General features: G+C 53.9%; 1 protein-coding gene across 5 annotated transcripts; it reads left to right on the top strand.

Annotated features, from left to right (window-relative positions):
* The first annotated feature begins 8,671 nt into the window (after positions 1–8,671).
* On the top strand, positions 8,672–20,995 carry LOC133341213 (uncharacterized). 5 transcript variants are annotated; one of them, XM_061549710.1, is made up of 8 exons: positions 8,672–9,080; positions 9,875–10,056; positions 11,470–11,541; positions 12,316–12,443; positions 16,363–16,499; positions 17,423–17,502; positions 18,554–18,624; positions 19,334–20,995. In XM_061549710.1, the coding sequence occupies exons 2-8, from the start codon at positions 9,909–9,911 to the stop codon at positions 19,427–19,429; spliced, it is 732 nt and encodes a 243-aa protein (XP_061405694.1). In that variant the 5' UTR covers positions 8,672–9,080; positions 9,875–9,908; the 3' UTR covers positions 19,430–20,995. The 5 variants fall into 5 exon arrangements, with proteins under 5 accessions (XP_061405694.1, XP_061405660.1, XP_061405676.1 ...); XM_061549676.1 differs by having other exon boundaries at positions 9,074–9,175; XM_061549692.1 differs by having other exon boundaries at positions 9,074–9,175; positions 18,554–18,688; positions 19,334–19,356.
* Positions 20,996–22,786: the final 1,791 nt, after the last annotated feature.

Raw genomic sequence — 22,786 nt, 5'->3', positions numbered from 1 at the left:
TCTCTGGGCTTCTTTGTGACTTTCTTGATGATTTTACGGTCTTAAACTTTCTTCATTTGTAGACTCTCTGTGTCACAGTGGATTGGTGGAGCCCCAAATCCTTAGAAATTGTTTTGTAACCCTTTCTGGACTGATGAGCATTAATAACTCTCTTTCTGAGGTCCTCAGAGATTTATTTTGATCGTGGCACCACTTGTGTCCACACGCACCTGTATGGTGAGGCTCAAGCTCGCAAAGATTCTGATCGTTTTATCGGGTGGGGGCCTTCCAAACTCACCCCTGAAGATCTTCCTAATTAGCTAAACTCCTAATTATTCCCTTAATTGTGCAAATGAAACCAGTGGTTCACTTTTTCACACACCCTGAACCTTAATTTCTCATTAATTTAATTCGTACATGATTTTGTTTCAAAAGACATGTAATTGCTTCACTTAAACCCTATTGGATATTTAAGAAAATACCAGTTTTGATTCAAGAAGACTATCATGGCGGAACTATGGAATTCCATAATTATCATTGGGGTTCAGAAACAGTTTTCTCGGCACTGTTGTAGTGTACCGGCTGTCACGCTGCGCCCTGCACGTAGCGACATCTGATGGCGAGATGGAGATGGAGGCCGCGGATTTGCCGCAAGTCGCCGGTGAAGTCTGGAAGGCCCATAGGTGTGGCGTGAGTCTGTTTTTGTGTTGAAGGCCACGTGCAATCTGTGTCCGGCGTGCAGTTCATTTCCCACGAAAGTGCTTTCGCTTCGTACGTACGTGTGTACGTTGAGCTTCTTTCGCACCATACCATTGCACAGCCAACCTTGCTCATCGCAGGTGCGGTGGACGGGGGGTAGTGGGGGGGCAAGGGCGACAAACCAAACACAAATATTCACTTTAGTTCGAAGTCGCAATGTTGGGTCACTTTAAAAGCGTCGACTGTTTATTTCGAATTTTTTTTTACCAAACCAAACACAAGAGAGACGCTCGCCTGTTGCCCGTCTCGACAACGCCGACCAGTCGCGAGGCTTGCGCCTTGCATCGACGAAATCACATCTGGTGACCCCCCCCCCCCCCCCCTGGCAACATTATATTTCACCAGCCTTTGCGTGACAGGTGCGGTGATTAACACCATTGGTACCTCATTTGCCAGTAAAAAATATGATAATTGGGTTTTTACTCTGTTATCTGGCAACAAAACTGACACCTTTTTTGCAGGTATTGTGGTCTATGCAAACATGACTCCTCGTAAAAAAAGGTGTCAGTTTTGTTGCCAGATAAAAGGGTGAAAAAAACAATTATCAGGTGCGGTGATGTTCCTGATAACGTTGCTGGGCACATGCAGTTGGATGGAGAACAACAGGAACATTGAAAACGTCGTCGTCGTCGTTGTTGTTGCTCGGGGGAAATATGTGAAGGAGCCGAACAGAGAGGAAGGCCTAATCACAGAATGGCTTGATGGCAGCCTGCGAGATTGATGCCAGGATGATGCGCGCATGTTTGAGCGTACTGGCACCAAGGCAGAGGAAAGTGGAAACAATTGATTAAATGTGCAGTGGACACCTTCGGGCGATCTGCCCATGCGTCGTGATGATGATGAATGCTGCTGGAACATATTATTGATCTGGAAAGCCACATCGGCCGATGGCGTATTATTATTATTATTATTCATACGTCGAGTCGTAGACCAGAGGGGGGGGGGCGCTTGGTGGGCGTGCAGGGACCGCGGTGAGCGAGCGAGAGGAGCGCCACAGATTCGTCGTTCGTGGGATCGCTGGATACCAATGACCCCGTGTGCGTGTTCGGCGTGCGTCAAAACTGTTCCGCTTTTTTATGTTGCCAGCTCAGGCCCACTGAGGTGTGTAGCTCGTTTTCAGAAGCGACTTGGCCACAAATGACGGCTCGACGAAATGGCTTATGATGTGGATTCTTGTTTCTGTACAGCAGCCAAATACTCTAACGCACGTTCACTCTCAGTGTGGAGGGGTAAAACCAGGCGGACCCGGAAACAAATCCACACCACCACGGAGAGAGAGAGAGGCCGCAAACTCCAAATCTACAGCACGCGCCCGGGTCGGGATAGAACCCGCGACCTCCTGTATACCAGGCGAGGTAGTCAACATCTCACCATCGTGGAGGGTTAGCTGCAAAGCCTGCCTTAATCATTCACTCTTGACGATGTCCGTCGCTTTGACATTTCAGACCTCTATGAAAGTAACGAAACAAAAACCAAAATCGGAAGTCCCTTGCCACTTCGTGGCAAGTGGCGGCGTCACCGTGCCGATGCGAAGTCTCCTCCGGTAGTCGGTGCGTGCACGAGGGTGCAGTGACTCGGCTAGCCGGTTGGCGTCAGCAAGACACTGACCGGGCTGCAATCGGGGAGAGCCGGGAGACGAGAGACCACGGCCACACGCGGCTTTGCCACAAATCGGCTGTGGACTGCTAAGTGGTGCGGGGGGGGGGGGGCGATCGCAGTCCGCTAATCGGGGCGGCACCCGCAGCCCCCCATCAGTCGGGATTGGGTCTTTCACGAGATGAGCTCCGTGCATCGTGAAACTCGCCGACTTAAGCTGCCCCCCCCCCCCAGTTTTGTGAAACGCGACTCGGGGAATGTCCCCCCCCCCTGGTTCTCGATTCCCTGGCCGTCGTTTAGCGGCGGCAGCTTCTGCGCGCTGCTGCTGCTTGCTGTGAGCGGCGTGTTCGGGACGACTTTTGGAAGTTCCGGCACCACGACTTTTTTTTTTTGAAACTCCGCCGGGATTATTTTGTCGCGAGTTTTCCCCCCTTCCCACACCCTCACTCCCCTGTACAGTTTTACTGTTTACTGCCGGTTTTGTTTTCGCTCTCGCTCTGGTTTGTCCGATCTCGTTTCTGGAATTTGAAGCGAGCTAAATAAAACAAAGTGAATACGCAACGCACGGAGTTGCTGCTGCTTGCTGCTTGCGACCGCTGCCGTGCTCTTCAATGGGTTGCGGTAACCGGTTGCCTTTCCAGGATCAGAATCTTTATTTTAAACTGCAGGAGGAATCCGATGAGCTAAAAAAAATCTTCACGGATGGTGCCGTATGGGACGGGGTCAGCAAGTTACAACAAACGATCGATACGAAAAACCCGATCGGAGTGCAAAAACAGGGTAATAAAGTCGCTAATCATCGATAAAAAACGAAATCCATTCCAGAGGTCACCAGTTCAGTTCGATTTTCCTCGCGCGGCGGTTGAGCCCCCCCCCCCGCGTTGTGTCCACACAGCGGCACGCATGGGTCCAGCAGAGGTCAAGAGTCCATCGGTAGGTGTGCCCGTGGTGGGGTCAAGTGTGGTTGCCCCCCCCTCCCAGCTCTTCCTAGAAGCCGGCCTCGCCAGCGTGGAGGGAGTGAGGGTGGATCAGTGGCCACGGAACGCGCCCGAGAGAGGAGCGATGGATTGCGGAGATGGGACCGGTGACATCGGTTTGTGTCAGCAGGTTGATGATTAACGTCGCACTGATTGAGGAAGGTCACGGGTGGGGGGTCCTTAATCCAGCAGTGGATTGACCATGGCTGATGATGATGTTTACCTTTTACAAATGCATGCAAAACAATTGTGAATGTGTTACTGAATATCCACTCATGGCTAAATCTTCATATTCCAATGTTAAGACTCCACCTGTGAACACTGTTAAAACTCATGGTGCAGTAGGAGTATTCTTGTTACCGTGTGGTGGTGTTTCGTGCATTCAGCCTCTGGTGCCTCTGCTACGAAGAAGGACCATTGCACCAAACGTCGGCTATGGGGGGAAGTGTTTTTGAGTTGAACAGAATAATCCACGATAATTGTTTTTTTTACCCTTTTATCTGGCAACAAAACTGACACCTTTTTTTACAAGGAGTCATGTTTGCATAGACCACAATACCTGCAGTCGGAATGCAAACCAAAAACATAACTTTGATAATGTATGCACGGTCCTTGAAATTGATTGGTCCACACCCGAGTGCGCCTTTTGGCGTCATCTGGTCCAACACCAGGGTGAGACTAGGCTCTAAAGAAAGCTGTCTCTGGTGTGGACCAATCAACTTCAAGGACAGTGCAAACATCAGAATTATGTTTTTTGTTTGCATTCCTACTGCAGGTATTGTGGTCTAGGCAAACTTGACTCCTTGTAAAAAAAAAAGGTCTCAGTTTTGTTGCCAGATAAAAGGGTAAAAAACCTATTATCATATTTTGCTACTGGCAAATGAGGTTCCAATGGTGTAAGAGAATAATCCACGTGTGTTGATTGACGGCGATTTCGCGAATGGCCGGGCGTGGAGGTAGGAAAGTGAAACTTTTGTTTTACTCGGCAGGACCCACTGAGCTACACAGCTCATTTTCATAAGCGACCCGACCACAAATACTCACTCACCGAAGTGGATTATCACGTGGAAATTCATAGTCGCCAAGTACGCGTGATGTTAATTCTAAATGTGGAGGAGGAGGGGAATCAGAGGACCCGGACAACATTCCACGCGACCACGGGGACGGTGAGAGAGACGTGCAAACTCCAAATACACAGCAGGCGTCAGGGTAGCGGATCGAGCCCACGACGTCCTGTACACCAGGCGAGGGAGTTAACATCTCGGCACCGCGGCGGTTGGGTAGACGGGCAGGTGGGTAGGTGAATAGGTGGGTAGGTGAATCGGTGGGTAGGTGAATAGGTGGGCAGGTGGGTAGGTGAATCGGTGGGTAGGTGAATAGGTAGGCAAGTGGGTAAATGAATAGGTGGGTAGGTGAATCGGTGGGCAGGTGGGTAGGTGAATCGGTGGGTAGGTGAATCGGTGGGTTGGTGAATCGGTGGGCAGGTGGGTAGGTGGGAAGGTGGGTAGGTGAATAGGTAGGCAGGTGAATTGGTGGGAAGGTGAATAGGTGGGCAGGTGGGTAAATGAATAGGTGGGTAGGTGAATCGGTGGGCAGGTGGGTAGGTGAATCGGTGGGTAGGTGAATCGGTGGGCAGGTGGGTAGGTGGGAAGGTGGGTAGGTGAATAGGTGGGCAGGTGAATTGGTGGGAAGGTGAATAGGTGGGCAGGTGGGTAAATGAATAGTTGGGTAGGTGAATAGGTGGGCAGGTGAATAGGTGGGCAGGTGGGTAAATGAATAGTTGGGCAGGTGAATAGGTGGGCAGGTGGGCAGATGAATATGCGAGCCAGGTGGGCATGCGGCCAGGCAGGTGCAGATGTGAACATTCTGTCTCTGCTGGCTGTCGTGTTCCCCACCGCTAATCTCGTCAGCAGGAGATTATCTCCCTCCCTCTCTCCCCCGCGCCGCCCTCCCCGCCCGCCCGCCCGCCCGCCCGCCCGGGTTGAGCCGCAGTGGCGGCACTTGAGTTGATTGGAGCCTCTCAGGGGCTCTAATCTCGGGGCGCGGGGCGCAAGGACGCGACGGTGGAAAGCCGAAATATAAATACCGCGGACGCACCGTGAGCCGCCGGCCACGCCCGGCCGGGCGGTTTTACTCCGGCAAGGATTGACAGCCCCCCCCCCCCTCTCCTCTCTCTCTACCCCAGCCCAAAGACGGTCACCCACGGACTGCAGTACCCCCCCCCCCTCTCACCGCACCCCCCCCCTCTCACCGCATCCCCCCCCCCCCTCTCACCGCACCCCCCCCCCTCTCACCGCACCCCCCCCCCCTCTCACCGCACCCCCCCCCCTCTCACCGCACCCCCCTCACCGCACCCCTCCCCTCTCACCGCATCCCCCCCCCCTCTCACCGCACCCCCCCCTCTCACCGCACCCCCTTGAGCGGAGGGATTGTGGACCCCCCCTCCTCCTCCCTCTAGCCCCACTAATGAAGGCTTCAGAGCCTCTCTTGTAAATACATGTTTGTCAAGCTCTGGCCGCTGCTGCCGCTGCTGCCGCTGCTGCGTTATTATATTTAGCCGAAGAATGTTGCTGCGGCAACGGTGGCCTGCACTGCGCACGTGGGCCGTGTGCACGTGGTGCATGTACACTGGCGCGTGTGCACGTGATGCGTGTGCACGTGATGCGTGTGCGCACGTGGTATGTGTACACGTGAGCCGTGTGCACGTGGTGCGTGTGTGCACGTGGTGCGTGCGCACAGGGGCCGTACACACGTGGTGCGTGCGCACGTGGTGTGTGTAATACGGGAACACGAGAGCCAGAGCGGAATTCACGATGGGCAACAGCGGATTACTCAGTAATGTTTCACGTTCGTCTAAAGTTTGTTTAGCATCGACTGCGTCGTGCCCCCCCCCCACCCCCCTTTAAACAAGGTCACTTGGCAGAGTTGTTAATCTGGAGACGTGGCGGTGTGTGGACTCAATGGGGAGCGGTGGCGCAACGGTTGGCCCACTGGAAAGACAAAGGCGTCCGGGCGTAGCGTTGGCCACCCAACCCCTTCGTGTGCCGTGCCGGCCTTAATAGGTACTCGCTAACAGCACTTGCCCCAACAGTCTGTTAAGGCTATACGGGGGGGGGGGGGTTGCTTGGTTTTTCAGAGATGTATGTTCCATGTGTTTGGCACGTGTCCCAGCCAGCCCGTGTCGGCCGGTCGTGGGATGCACGAATCTTCGTTTAAAAGTCTGGACTCTTGCCACGGAGAGAGATTACATAACTTGTATTATTTTATCTTTCCAGGTTACGCCCACTGAGCTATATAGCGATTTTTATTACGCGACCTGGCTATCGCAAATGGCAGCTCAACGAAGTGACTTATCCACGTGGAGATTTATCGCGGCCAAATGAACGTGAAGGGGGGAAACCGGAGGACCCGGAGAAAAATCCACGCGACCACAGAGAGAGAGAGACACGCAAACTCTAAATCTAGAGCGGGCGTCAAGGTCGGGATCGAACCCACGACCTCCTGTATATCAGGCGAGGTAGTTCACATCTCCTAGCCACCGTGGCGCCCAATTCCTTCTCTCGTATAACATTAATCAGCCAGCGAGTGCTGCGCTCTTCCATACAACGCACGCGGAACTGGTGACCTGGGAAATCCGTTGGCCAGTTGCGGGCGATTATTGCCGCTGCAGCTGCAGCTGCCGTGAACCCAGCAGAGTGGCACGCGGTGTCGTTTCTCGGACCCGTGAAAGACGTCACGGTGTCTTTAACGTCCACGATGGGTGAAGCAGTCGGTGCGTGAGCGACGTGTCGTTATAATTCCACCCGCAGGATTAACCAGGGCTGCCGCTGTATATCGAACCCGCTGTAGGCCGCGTCACCGCCCTAGCTTGGTCGGCGATGGTTCAGGCGCAGCCGTGCAATTGCTCGCCCACGCCACTGCTGGCGAAGAAGCCGCCTCCACTAGAGGGAGCCCTGTAGCTACAGTGGTATTTGGCCTACTCTTCCAACCGCTGGCCAGATATCTCTGAAGATGCAGAAGTCCCCACACTCTGTAGTAATAGGGTTTTACCCTTTCAACTGGTACAAAAACTGACACCTTTATACAAGGCATCATGTTTGCAATAACCACAACATAAGCAGTCAAAATGCAAACAAAAAGAAACAACTCTGATAATCATAATGATATTTTGTTTGCATTTTGACTGCTTGTGTTGTGGTTATTGCAAACATGATGCCTTGTATAAATGTGTCAGTTTTTGTACCAGTGGAAAGGGTAAAAACCTATTACTATATTTTGCCACTGGTAAAGGAGGTGTCTCAGTGCAAATGCTTCCCCACACTCTGCTCTACCCCACCACCCGCGCCCGATACTCGGCGAGTACGAAGCGTGCAGGTGTTTGTTACCCATCACTCACAGCGCTGGGTGGGCAGAGGCGATCGGGGGTTCGAGAAACTCGCACCACGGATGCCACGGTGGCTAAGAGATGTTAACTCCCTCGCCTGGTATGCAGGAGGTCGTGGGTTCGAACCCGACCCTGATGCCCGCTGCGTATTTGGAGTTTGCGGTGTCTCTTTCCCCGTGGTCGCGTGTATTTTTCTCCGAGTCCTCCTGTTTTTTCCCTCCACATTTAGAATCAACGTCACGCGTTTTAGAGCATTTGGCTGCTGTGCATTTCCGCGCGATGAGCCACTTCGTTGAGCTATCATTTGGGATGGCCAGGTCGCTTCTGAAAAAAAAGAACTTCGTAAAATAATAAAACCAGGTGTAATAGTAATCACCATGCCAGAAGATCGAACCGGCGAGATTTTGATATTGCAAGTCCAGTTCGCGCGCCCCAATCATTCCATCACAGCGACATTATCCACGCGACTCTCGGGTTACGGGCTACATTACTAACTTGCCCTCCCCTCCCCCCTGGTTGGGTCATTTATTTTGTGTTCCACCCGGCGGCGCGCGAAAGTCATCCAATTCTCGGAGTTCCACGCAGCTGTTCCGCCAGCTGCGGTCCGCACAAGATCGCGAACCGCGCCTGCGATGTCTCTCGATTGTCTGCGTTGTTGGGGTGAACGGCGCCTGCGAGAAAAATGAACGTTCACACGACAAAGTGGCTTGTAACGTGCAACATTTATAGCAGCGAAATCTGAATAGTTGAAATGTACGTTTCTCAATGTGGAGGGTAAACAGTGAAGGACCCCACGGCGAGAGAGAGAGAGAGAGACAGCGCACACTCCACGTGTACAGCAGGCGTCAGGGTGCGGATCGAACACCCCACCTCCTGGCATGCCAGGCGATGTTGGAACGCGCCCGAAAGAGGACGACCCATGTGGAGACGGAACGACGAAGCCCAAACTCAGGCGCAGGGAGCTATAGAAGGACGTACGTGGATCGGTGGCATCGCGGGAGGATAAGAGTGCCTTCCTTGATCCAACAGTGGATAGATCGTGTTCGTGTCCAGAGATCGAGGTGGCCGAGGGCTCATTTAGCAGAGTTGGCTTCGTAATAAAAAATATTGTCTGAAAAATATATATATATGCACAGGAAATCTATTTCAATCCAAAATATGCTGTCTCCATAGCGATGAATGTGCGTGCAAAATATACACTGATCAACATTGGAAATTTGACAGCGTGGGAAGTGGGGCTGAAAGCCCCCCCCTCCCCCCCGTAGATTCCAGCCGATGTTTTGTAGTGAGCATCGGGACGACGACGGCGAGAGAGAGAGAGAGCGTTGATGAGTTCCTGCGAGAGGCTGGCGAGGGGGGCCTTTGCGGGTCTCAAGCTCCCTGAGGTGAGGGTCCCATGGGGGGCAATGTCCAAGCCTTGCTACTGCCTTGTGTGCAGGCTCCCTCCGTGGCGTGTGTCGGATGCTTCAGCCCTCGTCAGGTGAAGACCGTGACTACTCCACAGCAGTGGTTCGTAAATCTTCTTCTTGGTTCCTTCGGTAAAGTCACGTAGAATGGAAATAATAAAATAATAAAAATAAAACATGATTAAATCATTCTCCCGACGTTTCGGACCTCTTCTCGACAGGACCTGTTCTTCACCTGAGGACGGCTGCTTGCGTTGTGGTCGAAACGTCGTGAGAATAATTTATTATTTATTATTATTTTATTATTTCCATTCTACGTGACTTTACCGAAAGAACCAAGAAGGTTCGTAAATCGTTGCTGCAGTCTGCATCCCTGTGGTTCTGAATCGTTAAACAAATGTACAATGTCAATACATCGGGTTTTATGAAACAAAGTAGTTGTATTCTTGGTTCTTTCGGTAAAGTCACGTAGAAGGGAGATAATAAAATAATATAAATATAAAACAATAAACATTCTCACGACGTTTCCACTACAACACAAGCAATCATCATCACACTGGTGAAGTGGGTAAACATTGCCACTAGGGAGAGACAAAGGCGGCCGCGTGTGGTGCTGGCCAACCACCTCCTCGTGTGTCTAACAGCACTTGCCCCAACAGTCTGTCAAGGCTACACGGGGGATCTTTGTCTTGTCTGTGAAGGTGTGTGGAGTCCGTGAGAGTGACGACCGCGCGCGCGTGTCTCTGCATGTGCGGTGGCCGCTGGGTCAGTAGAGAGGTCACGACACGTGTGCAGATTGCCGAGGGGATGCTGGCGAGTGGGGGGCCGAGTTTTGGCAGGAGTCGCGGTGTCCCGGGGCTGACGCTGCTGCCGCTGCTGCTGCCGCTGCTTCTGGCGCTCATCACCCGCCCGGACGTGGTCGCCTCGGTGCGGACTGGCGCCGCCGCCGTCGACGGTAGGGGAGGACGCTCGCCCTCGTCTCTCTCTCGTCTCCCTCGCCTCCCTCCCTCGCTCTCTTTTTTTTACGATCAGTGGAAACAAGAAGATGCTCGGTGTATTCGGCACTTTGCTTCGTTCATCATTTCGTAATTTTTTATTATTTTTTTTTTAACTTGGCTTTATGTAAACCCCCCCCCCCCCCCGTCTAGCTCACTCTCTCGCTCGCTCGCTCTCGTTCTGCACGCAGCCCCCCTCGCAGTCCGACGGCCTCCGACGGGGGGTAGCTTACTCGCTCGCTCTCACGACTATCCCTGCGAGTGACGACGACGACTGTGATGGCGATGCTGCTGATTGCAGCAGCAGCAGCAGCTTTGTTTCAGGAGCTAAAGGGGTCAACGCTCAATGTCTGCCGCTGGTCACGGCGAGAATGTTCGTGGAGTGGGCTTTTATTTGGGGCCGTTCCACCTCGTCCGTGAAAAGAGCGCAGGCCACGGCGGTGTTGCATGTACGTAGGGTGTGTTATGTGGAACTTCTTTCACACCGTACGTAGCCAACCGTGCTAATCGGAGGTGCGGGAGGGAATGGCATCGTTCATAGGACCGTAAATCACCGGCACGGACGAAATGAGTTCCACGTAGCCCGCATGCCCAGCCACCGCGTGCCCAAGCAGCTTCTGTTTGGCCGCATATCGGGGACAAAAGGGACACGACACGGGCTGGAGAAGAGATCGAGCTGATGCGGTACGGGAGGATGTGGAGCTGAGTGGACTTGCCTACGACTGGTACCAGCGGTGTCAAGATCGACCTCTGTGTAGGAGGCTCGTGAAGGACGCTACTGGGCAGTTGGAGGCAGAGGAGCGATGCTCACATTGAGCGGAGTGCCGGGTGGATAAAATGCAGCAAGTTGGCACAGTAGGGGGCACAGCTGATGCATCTACCAATTATCTCAGTCAGCCAACCCATGGCACCTGGGTCTGTCCCGTGACCTCCTGTCAGCGAGCATTCGACACTTCACGTGGCCTGAAAGTGCACATAGCCTGGCACAGGTGTCGTGGTGACGTCATCGTCGCTCCGTGGCGAATGGCGGCTGTGTTGGTATTGGGTGTGTAGGTCGCGGTGCGGTGTGGGTCAGCATGAGCGGTGGCGCAGCGGTTAGCGCGATGCACTACGAACCTGGCGACCCGGGTTCGATTCCCGCTCACGGCCAACACCCAGTGACGATTATCTTAAACGGTCCTGGGCCTCCCCCAGGTCGATTACCTGGTGCGGTGTGTAAATATCGCCGCTGGGGAGACAAAGGCGGCCGGGCGTGGCGCTGGCCACCCACCCTGTGCCGTGCCGGCCTTCATAGGTGCTCGCTAACAGCACTTGCCCCCACAGTCTGATGAAGCCGATACCAGGGGGGGGGCTCTTATCTTCGATGCGTGTAGATGGGTGCACTCGCAACGGCGTGGTGGCTGTGCACCTGGTGCCCCAGGACACGGACCCGGCAGTAAATCCAGGTGGGTGGGGTGAGCTCTTCAGCTCAGCGCGCTGCTCCTGCTGAGAAGCATGTGCTTCGAGTGTTTGGCATGATACGCCACTTCCTTGAGCTGTCGTTTGTGGGCAGGTCGCTTCTGATAAAGAGCTACATAGCTCTGGTAAAATATAATAATTAGTTTAGTTATTTACGTCTTGATTTGAAGCTTTCGTGACTGCAGGAATCCATACTATTTGGTTCTTTCGGTAAAGTCACGTAGGTAGAAAATAAAATAGATCACGACGAAGTACGCCTACTTCAGCAGTTGTTTCTTGCCGTGGTTGTCCCACCTGATGACGATTGCTTGTGTTGCGATCGAAATGTCGTGATCTATTATTTTTCTACCTACGTGACTTTGCCGAAAGAACCAAAGAGTATGATTTACGTAATAAAAAAAAATTGTTTCGTTTTATTAGTTTTTTTGTGTAATTAATTTGTTTACCTTTCCTCTACTCTGCACTCGCGTTGTATTTTTGCTGCATTGTTTGTTGTTGTCGTCACCTTCCGACTCGCCCCGACGTGCTTTGTAGCTCACCGGATTCCTCCACTATAAATAAACATTCTGAGTCCGAGCTGTGCACGAGGGGGCTGCCACACTCGCCATGTGCCGCGGCTGAGCCTCCTTCGAAATGTGTCCGCTTTAATAAAGACGACATCGGCGACGGTGATAATGTATTATGTTGAACTTCGTTCGCACCGTACGTAGCCAAGCGTGCTAATGACGACGGTGATGATGACGTTGGCGACGGTGATGCAGGTCCCGACAGGCTGTTCCGGTGGAGATGCACGGTCGACAGGGAGGCGGAAGCCCCTTGCCGGATTGAGTTGGTCAACAACAGCAAGATGAGGATCATCTGCCCTGGGATGTACTTCGTGTACAGCCAGGTACGCGGCCAGGAGGGCAGAGCCCTGACCTCGACCGCCCTCAGGCAATGACAGCGTGGGACCACAACAGGGACAGCTGGAGGAGGGAATGGGGAGGGGGGAATGGGGAGGAGGGGATGGGGTGGAGGGGATGGGGTGGGGGGGATATGGTGGGTGGAATGGGGTGGAGGGGATGGGGTGGAGGGAATGGGGTGGGGGGGATATGGTGGGTGGAATGGGGTGGAGGGGATGGGGTGGAGGGAATGGGGTGGAGGGAATGGGGTGGGGGGGATATGGTGGGTGGAATGGGGTGGAGGGGATGGGGTGGAGGGAATGGGGTGGAGGGATGGGGTGGAGGGAATGGGGTGGGGGGGATATGGTGGGTGGAATGGGGTGGAGGGGATGGGGTGGAGGGAATGGGGTGGAGGGAATGGGGTGGAGGGAATGGGGTGGAGGGAATGGGGTGGAGGGATGGGGTGGAGGGAATGGGGTGGAGGGAATGGGGTGGGGGGGATGGGGTGGAGGGAATGGGGTGGAGGGAATGGGGTGGAGGGAATGGGGTGGAGGGAATGGGGTGGAGGGAATGGGGTGGGGGGAATGGGGTGGAGGGAATGGGGTGGAGGGAATGGGGGGGGAGGGAATGGGGTGGGGGGAATGGGGTGGAGGGAATGGGGTGGAGGGAATGGGGTGGAGGGAATGGGGGGGGATGGGGTGGAGGGGATGGGGTTGGAGGGATGGGGTGGAGGGAATGGGGTGGAGGGAATGGGGTGGGGGGGATGGGGGTGGAGGGAATGGGGGTGGAGGGAATGGGGTGGGGGAATGGGGTGGAGGGAATGGGGTGGAGGGAATGGGGTGGGAGGAATGGGTGGGGGGAATGGGGTGGAGGGAATGGGGTGGAGGGAATGGGGTGGAGGGAATGGGGTGGGGGGGATGGGGTGGAGGGATGGGGTGGGAGGGAATGGGGTGAGGGAATGGGGTGGGGGGGATGGGGTGGAGGGAATGGGTGGAGGGAATGGGGTGGAGGGAATGGGGTGGAGGGAATGGGGTGGAGGGAATGGGGTGGGGGGAATGGGGTGGAGGGAATGGGGTGGAGGGAATGGGTGGAGGGAATGGGGTGGAGGGAATGGGGTGGGGGAATGGGGTGGAGGGGATGGGGTGGAGGGAATGGGGTGGAGGGGATGGGCCTGATGGAGGAATGGGGAGGGGGGGAATGGGGTGGAGGAAGGGGGAGGGGGGAATGGGGTGGAGGGGAATGGGGTGGAGGGAATGGGAGGGGGGGGATGGGGGGACGGAATGGGGTGGAGGGAATGGGGTGGTGGGGAATGGGGGTGGAGGAATGGGGAGGGGGGGAATGGGGTGGAGGGAATGGGGGAGGGGGGAATGGGGTGGGGGGAATGGGGTGGAGGGGATGGGGTGGAGGGAATGGGGAGGGGGAATGGGTGGAGGGAATGGGGAGGGGGGAATGGGGAGGGGGGAAGGGGTGGAGGGAATGGGGTGGAGGGTAATGGGAGGGGGGAATGGGGGTGGGGGGGAATGGGTGGGAGGGGATGGGGTGGAGGGAATGGGGAGGGGGGAATGGGGAGGGGGGAATGGGGAGGAGGGAATGGGGAGGGGGGAATGGGGTGGAGGGAATGGGGAGGAGGGAATGGGGTGGAGGGAATGGGGAGTGGGGAATGGGGTGGAGGGAATGGGGTGGAGGGAATGGGGTGGAGGGAATGGGGAGGAGGGAATGGGGAGGGGGGAATGGGGTGGAGGGAATGGGGTGGAGGGAATGGGGAGGAGGGAATGGGGTGGAGGGAATGGGGTGGGGGGAATGGGGTGGAGGGAATGGGGTGGAGGGGATGGGGTGGAGTAATCCAGCAAAGGGGCAGCGGAGAAATGATGGAATCACGGGCGTCCGAAGGGACAGGGACTGCGACGTGCCTCTTGGGGAGACGGCTCCTCACGGGGGCGCGTGGTGCTCCAGCGAGGGGGTTATTCACGACCCCTTTTCACGACCCCCTTTCACGACCCCCTTTCACGAGTGCTCACGACCAAGACGTCCTCAATGCCAAAGGCGCCGATGCCGCAACCATCTGCCCTGACTGCCTCTCTCCGCCATCTTGACATCTGTGGAAAAAGAGCTTCACAGCTCATCGGATTCCTTCCGAAATAAAACACATTCCTGCGGAGGGAGCTGGTAGGAACGTTGGGTTGCTCGGTCAATGGCCAGGGTCAACGGCGGCGTGATGTATTCCGCAAATATGGCCGACTGTGAGGGCGGGCACAAGCCGGCGTGAGTAGGTTAAACGTTGAGTTTTATAAGGGCACCACGGGGTGACCAGCCCCTCCCCACCCAGCCCCACCCCTCCCACCCCCCACCCAGCCGCACCCTCCCCACCCAGCCCCTCCCCACCCTTCCCTCCCCACCCAGCCCCTCCCTCCCCACCCAGCCCCTCCCTGCACGACGGACACAATAATCCCCTGTGGGCTGGTGTAACCAGGAGGTTCCTACCAGTATAAATATTCTGATCTGCTCTTAGGTGTCTTCCCCTCGGTAGCCGGGCCCGTGGAGACGGCCGCTCCCACGCCCGTCTCGGCAATCGGCCCTCAGCCCCCCCTCCATCCTGCACACGCGTCCCACTCAGCTGAACACAAATACATCCATCTCGTGATGAGCTCATTAAAGCGGTGTTCATGCGAACTGCGTGCTCACAATCGCCGAGTAGGAACCGCAGACAAGCTGGAACCCTGCCAGGTGAGCTGACGCTAGCGGCAAACAACTGCTCTGCGATTTAAAGCTTTCGTGACTGCAGGGATTCATCTTCTTGGTTCTTGGTTCTTTCGGTAAAGTCACGTAGAATGGAAATAATAAAAAAAACAGGTCTGAATTCAGACTCTGTCTTCTCGACAGACCTGTTCTCCACCTGAGGACGGCTGCTTGCGTTGTGGCCGACACGTCGTGAGAATTTTTTTATTTTGTTTTATTTTTATTATTTTATTACTTCCCTTCTACGTGACTTTACCGAAAGAACCAAGAAAAACTGCTCTGCGGTTCTATACGTGTTAAGATGTTATCAGCCCGACCGCCTTTGTCTTCCCAATGGCTATGTTTTTCCACACCGTGCTAGATACTCTTTTGAGGCTGAGTCGACCTAGGGGAGGCCCAGGACCGGTTCAGATCATTGTCACCGGTGTTGGCCGTGAGCGGGAATCGAACTCGAGTCGCCAGCCCCGTCACCCCGGTGGTGAGATGTTAACGACCTCGCCTGGTGTACAGGAGGTCATGGGTTCGATTTCGACCCTGACACCTGCTGTATATTGGGAGTTTGCGTGTCTCTCTGCCCGTAGTCGCGTGGATTTTTCTCCGGTCCTCTGGTTTTCCCCTCCACATTTATAAACATGTGTTTAGAGTGTTTGGCTGCTCTAAACTTCCATCCGATAGCCCACTTCGTTGAGGTCGCTTCTGCAAAAGCTCAATGGGCCTTACCTGGTCAAATAAAACGTTTGTTTAGTAGTTTAGTTTCATAACGCAGCACGCGAACCCTTATACCACTGGCCCTGATCCACACACAGCGACACAGCCCGATAGCTCCCTGACAAGCATCTTCCCCTCTCTCTCCACTGACCTCTTGTCGTCTCTGTCATCTCTTACAAAGCGGTCTCCATAGCCCACTAACACACAAAAAGAGACACCTGACCCGCTGAAGCAATGCGCCTCTTCGCTAAACAACAACAACAATAATAACGATGACAACAATGACACGTTTCGATTTAAAGCTTTCGTGACTGCAGGGATTCATCTTCTTGGTTCTTTCGGTAAAGTCACGTAGAAGGGAAGTAATAAAATAATATTACTTCCCTTCTACGTGACTTTACCGAAAGAACCAAGAAGAACAATGACACCTCTTTCAGGCCATGACGATCGGGGCGTGTTGTGGTCGCCTGTTTGTTCGCACAGATCGCTTACAAGACGAACAGGTCGGTGGCGATGATCGGTCACAGCACCGTGAAGTTCAAGCGGCACTTCAGCAGCGTCCGCGGGGAAGTCCGCAAGGCGAGTGTGCTCATGGCGAGCACCCTCGTCAGGAGCTCCGGGTGAGGCCGCTGACCCCCATCGCTTGTCGAGGGTTCACAGTGGCCGGGTCAGAGACACCAGGGGTCAGAGACACCAGGGGTCAGAGACACCAGGGGGCAGAGACACCAGGGGGCAGCGCCGCTGAGGTCCTGCACGGGTTGCAATCTGCGATGGCAACGCAGTCAGCCGTCGCCTGACCGAATTGCGGTGTGCGCGTGGTGCGCTGATTTGTGATGTGGGTGGTGAGTGGCGTGGTGCGGTGGTGAGTCATTCTGTACGTGGCATGTCCTGCTTGTGGTGAGAGTGTGGTGAGTGTAGTGAGTCATTATGTATGTGGCATGTGATAATTGTGGTGAGTGTGGTGGGTGGTTGTATACGTGGTATGTGCTGCTTGTGGTGAGTGAGTGGTGAGTGAGTGGTGAGTGTGTGGTGAGTGAGTGGTGAGTGTGTGGTGAGTGAGTGGTGAGTGAGTGGTGAGTGTGTGGTGAGTGAGTGGTGAGTGAGTGGTGAGTGTGTGGTGAGTGAGTGGTGAGTGTGTGGTGAGTGTGTGGTGAGTGGGTGGTGAGTGAGTGGTGAGTGTGTGGTGAGTGAGTGGTGAGTGTGTGGTGAGTGAGTGGTGAGTGAGTGGTGAGTGTGTGGTGAGTGAGTGGTGAGTGAGTGGTGAGTGTGTGGTGAGTGAGTGGTGAGTGAGTGGTGAGTATGTGGTGAGTGAGTGGTGAGTGTGTGGTGAGTTGAGTGAGTGGTGAGTGAGTGAGTGGTGAATGTGTGTGTGGTGAGTGAGTGGTGAGTGATGAGTGTGTGGTGTGTTGAGTGAGTGGTGAGTGAGTAAGTGGTGAGTGTGTGGTGAGTGAGTGGTGAGTGTGTGGTGTGTTGAGTACATGATAACGGTCCTACTGACAGGCCCTCTCGCGGTGTCCCTCCCTGCCCCGACCACGGCCCCCAGCGCGGGCTGCCAGGTGGAGGGGTCTCCGTGTGGCTGCTTCGAGACCAGCTACCACGGGGGGGTCTTCTTCTTAGCCAAGGGTGGGCACGCACAAGCACAACACACACACAACACGCTACACGCACACGCACGCAACACACACAACACACACGCACAACACACAACACGCACACGCACGCAACACGCACACGCACGCACACACAACAACACACACACAACACGCACACGCACGCAACACACACACGCACGCAACACGCACAACACACACACAACACGCAACACGCGCACGCAACACGCACACGCACGCAACACGCACACGCACGCAACACGCACAACACACACACAACACGCAACACACACACGCACGCAACACGCACAACACACAACACACACGCACGCACAAGCACACACACGCACGCACAAGCACACACACGCAACACACACAACACGCACGCACACACGCACAACACACACGCACGACACGCACAACACACAACACACACGCACGCACAAGCACACACACGCACACACACAACACGCACAACACACACACACACACGCACACACACACGCACGACACGCACAACACACAACACACACGCACACACAACGCACACACGCACACACACAACACACACACGCAAGGCCCTGTTGTCCATCCACTGCTGGATGCAAACACTTCACGGACGCTGGCTTCGCGTGCGTTGGGTGAATGTGCGTGGGAGCATCGATGTGTGGCAGCAGCGCACGCGACAACAGTGGCTGCTGATGCTCTGCCCTCTGGCTGAGAAATCTGGAAGCTCTCTGTCAACAAAAAAGTGCATTGTGCTATAATCTGAATGGACGGTGGTGACAATGAGGGTGGTGATGGTGTAGCGGTTAGCGTGCCGAGCTACGTACGAGACCACCACAGTTCGATTCCAACACCGGTGACGGATGATCTGAACCGGTCCTGGTCCTCCCCCTAGGCCTGACTCAGCCTCAACTCGAGTAGCTGGTGCGGTGTGTGAACACATCGCCACTGCGGAGACAAGGCGTGGTGATGACCACCCAACCAACCACTTCGCCAACAGCCCCGTTAATGCTTTGCCTGGGCAATCTTTCTCGTTGCTGGTGATGGACGTTGATCAGATGAGGAGGTGGCTGTGAGGCCGTTCGACGCCTACATGAACACCGCGGACTTCTGCCTGGGACACAACGAGGTGTTCCTGGGGGCCTGGTGCATGGAGCCGCTGTCGCGCAGGGCGTCCCCGTGATGGTTCCACGGTGGCGATGAGTGGAGAGAGAAGCACGATTTCAACTCCCATACCAGAGCGCAGAGGAACACATATGGGTGTCAGAAATGAGGGGTTATAATTATACTGGTAGTAACAACCTCTGTGGGTTTTTTTTATTATATAACAGCGCCTTTCATTTTTCGATTTAAAGCTTTCGTGACTGCAGGTTCTTTCGGTAAAGTCACGTAGAATGGAAGTAATAAAATAATAATAATAATAAAAAACATAATAAAATAATTCTCACCAGTGAGAATTATTTTATTATGTTTTATTTTTATTATTTTATTATTTTATTATATTATTTTATAGCGCCTTTCATGTTGGAGTACTTGAATCTCAAAGCGCTGCACGTAAAACAAACTTGACTCGCAAGTAGAGATAGCGACATATACAACCTGGTAATAACAATGTCAAGTGACTGCTCTCCGAAATGCCAATAAGATGAAGAAGCTGCTGATGTAATCAAAGCGTCCTCTCATCCGGGTAGCTGCTGCTGCTGCTGTTCTCGGAAATCTGTAAGATCTGTAAGTGTTCCCGAGTCGACTGAGGCCAATTTTTTTGCCAATTTTTAAGATGATAAAAAAAAGTCTTTAGCCGAGATATTAATGATTTGGCGTTCTTGACTCTATTGCAGCGTTCTTCATTGCAAGGCCCGCGAGTCACTGGCGGCCCCCTGGTGGCCTTGAGTGCGGCCCCTGACGTCAGCCCCCCGACAAGACACAGCGAGTGAGAACACCCCCCACCATCAGCGTGCTGTCAGAAACCCAACAATGGTTTCAAATGAGTGGCGGGCCTGACACTGATGATGTCTTACCGGCGAAAGTGTCCCCCCCCCCCCCCCCCCACTGAACATGAGTGAAGAGCACTGCTCTATAGTACCGTGAGACACGGCCTTAAAGGAGGCCGTCTCTGGTGTTGGCCAATCAAAATCAGCCTCAAGCGCAATACGGCACGGACATTAGCCCGCATCTCCGATTCGCACGGTTGGACTACATTTTAAACCTACGTGAAAGCATGTTTGTTTGCATGTTTTACCACAAGTGTGTGTGCTTAATGCAGACTTGATGCCTTCTAAAGGTGCCTATTTGGTGTTTTAACATCTTAGCACCACCTCGCGGTGGCTGGGAGATGTTAACTCCCTCTCCCGATATACAGGAGGCCATGGGTTCGATCACGACCCTGACGCCTGCTGCATATTTGGAGTTTGTGCGTTCTCCCCGTGGTCATCCGGTTTTCCCTCCACATTTAGTAACATTCGTCTCGAGTATTTGGCTGATATAAATTTCCACTTGATAAAAAGCCACTTCGTTGAGCTGTCGTTGGTGGCCAGGTCGCTTCTGAAAAGTAGCTACATAGCTCAGTGCGACTTACCTGGTAAAATAAAAAAAAATAGTTGTAAAGTTTAATATTTTTCTCATCTTCCCGAGTTATTTAAATTCCTGGAGTTTCTCAGTTATGTAACAGTAGTACTGGAGTAGCAGTAGTGCTGTTACATAACTGACCACTCTCACAGTGACCACCACATTGCTGGTGGTGTCAAACACTTTGGCTTTATCCCTGATAAGACGCTTGGGAAAGGAAGATGCACTCCAGGCTTTGTGCCCAGTGTTAATAAACATTTTGCAAATACAAAGACAACGATCCCCCGTATAGCCTTAACAGACTGTTGGGGCAAGTGCTGTTAGCGAGTAGCACCTACGAAGGGTGGCATCCCACCCTAATGAGGGGGTGCGGTGGTCAACACCACGCCCGGCCGCCTTTGTCTTCCCAGTGGTGATTTTTATTTTTTTTACACATCGCACTACGTACTCATTTGAGGCCGAGACGACCTCGGGGAGGCCCATGACCGGTTCAGATAATCGTCACCGTAGCGGGATGTGGCACATTAGGAATGGACCACTCCTTTAATTATGTCCTTGTGCAGCAGCAAGGGAGTAAAGTGTGGTTCTGTGATGTGCTGCGCAGTGCATCAATGCATGTTGTGTCCAGCAGCATGTGATGACTGAGTTAGGCCTGTAGGTGGCTGGCAGGGTTATTGAATAACCGCACTAGTACACCAGTCACGTGGTTAATGGCGACTCGGTTGAAGAATTGCTGTGTGTGAGACACGTGCTGTTGCATCTTACAGATTGACCACAATAAATGTGTTTGCCCTCGATTTGGAGCACCTGCCCACGTCCTTCATTTCGAGTGTGCCAACAGGGATATCGAACTCGGGTCAACGCGTTCGCACACCGCGTCAACCCACACGGCTGACTCCGTAATCTTGTACAGGGACATTGAGTTTCCAGGTCCGTACGGCGTACAGCCGTTTCAATACGGGCAACAACAACAACAACAAACGCGTTTTGTCTTATTTGTTTGCGTTTCTCCCTTGTGATGGGACTTTGTAGGATGAACGTTGATATTTATAAGGGGCACGGGGGTGACCAATTGGTCTGTGATAAGGTAGGGCACTGATAAGGGATTGCCAGGCGTGGGTTCGTAACGCAGCGCGCGAACCACTCACGACACGACCGTAGGTATGCCGACACGGTCACACACAGAGACACGCAGATACACACACACACCAACACAATAATCAAATTATAAGACGCCGTCAGTAGCGCGTCTTATAATCCGGATAATTCGGCAGTGAACCCAGTCAGGCACCATCGAAGGCCATCCCTCCCTAAACACGCGAGTTTATTTACGTCCATTTACATCGCGATTGAAGGACAAATTGTCGTTTTAAAAGCGAGACTCACAATGACAGACCAGTCAGTACACATGACGTTGTTACAGCGTGGTGCCGGCACCCGAGTGCAGGGTGAGTGTGGGGGGGCGGAGGGAGAGGTGGGAGCGGTGGCGCTGCGATTAGCGCCACCGCAGCCACAGCAGCGCGGGTTGCAGCCGAGTGCGTTGTTGGAAAGCCACGTGGGGCTCGCAGGTGTAGCGGTACACAGGTGTAGTGGTACACAGGTGTAGTGGTACACAGGTGTAGCGGTACACAGGTGTAGCGGTACACACACAGGTGTAGCGGTACACAGGTGTAGCGGTACACAGGTGTAGCGGTACACACACAGGTGTAGCGGCACACAGGTGTAGCGGTACACAGGTGTAGCGGCACACAGGTGTAGCGGTACACAGGTGTAGCGGTACACAGGTGTAGCGGTACACAGGCAAGCATCGTGTCAGACAACGTCGACTTCCAGCAAGTGACTCGGTCGTGGCTAGCGACGACGATGGTGATGGCGGTGGGTGGTGATGAATTACTTTTCAATTGAATTCGTGCCACGTCTGGCGCAGTTGGGGTGCGACATGTACACACGCACATGTGTGTGTGCTACGCACGTGTTACATTGGTAAGCACGCGTGCACCATGTGGCTGGGAGGGGAGCGGTGGCGCTGCGGTTAGCGCGCCACGAACGCCCCCCCCCCCCACGGCAGCCCGAGTTCGATACCGGCAGGTATCGGGAGACAAAGGCGATGTCAGGGGGATCTTTGTGTGTGTGTGTGCACGTAGGGAGAGGTGGTGTAGTAGTTTAGCGCACTGCGCTACGGATTAGATGAACCGGTTCTTGATCTCCCCGAGGTCGGCTCGGCCTCAAATGAGTACCTGGTGTCGTGCACGTAATCATCGGCAGTGGGAAGACAAAGGCGGCTCTGGACGTAGTGTTGGCCACCCAACACTTTGTGGAGGGCACACGGGCCTCTCTCTGTGTGGGCCTCTGCTGTGCGCACACGGCGGTGGTACCGTGTTAACGTGTACGGTGGATTTTGTTGTTGTCAGTTTTTGCCCAAACCGACCTTCTAAAAACGCGAATTTCTTCCTAAGGTAGCCACACAAAAAACCCGTTGCTTTTGTTTGCTTTTAAAGGAATTTTTTTATTTGAAAAGTCGGGCCTCCTAAACCCTCACGTTGCCATGAAAACAGAGGCCCCCAGGAGGCAGACGGGGTCACGTGATTTCACGCTGCCATTTTGTTTATCTCAGATTTTCAAACGCCGTCGACAAAATCGCTTTAACAAATTCACATCTATCCGATTCATATTTAGTATTTTTTTCTTTTCGTTTTAGTATTCGGTTAGGCCTCGTAAATGATCCG

This window comes from Lethenteron reissneri, chromosome 2 (assembly GCF_015708825.2).
Source record: "Lethenteron reissneri isolate LAM-NWPU_2019-01 chromosome 2, ASM1570882v1, whole genome shotgun sequence".
In the NCBI taxonomy this organism is placed as follows: domain Eukaryota; kingdom Metazoa; phylum Chordata; class Hyperoartia; order Petromyzontiformes; family Petromyzontidae; genus Lethenteron; species Lethenteron reissneri.
Note: the sequence above shows the minus strand (reverse complement) of the source record. Positions and strands in the feature narration are given on the sequence as shown.

Coding starts and splice junctions, on each gene's coding strand:
- LOC133341213 (XM_061549676.1), top strand. CDS start 9,102: ATGTCCAAGCCTTGCTACTGCCTTGTGTGCAGGCTCCCTCCGTGGCGT. Junction 9,176..9,874: donor GATGCTTCAGCCCTCGTCAG/GTGAAGACCGTG, acceptor CTGGGTCAGTAG/AGAGGTCACGACACGTGTGC. Junction 17,503..18,553: donor GGTCTTCTTCTTAGCCAAGG/GTGGGCACGCAC, acceptor GACGTTGATCAG/ATGAGGAGGTGGCTGTGAGG.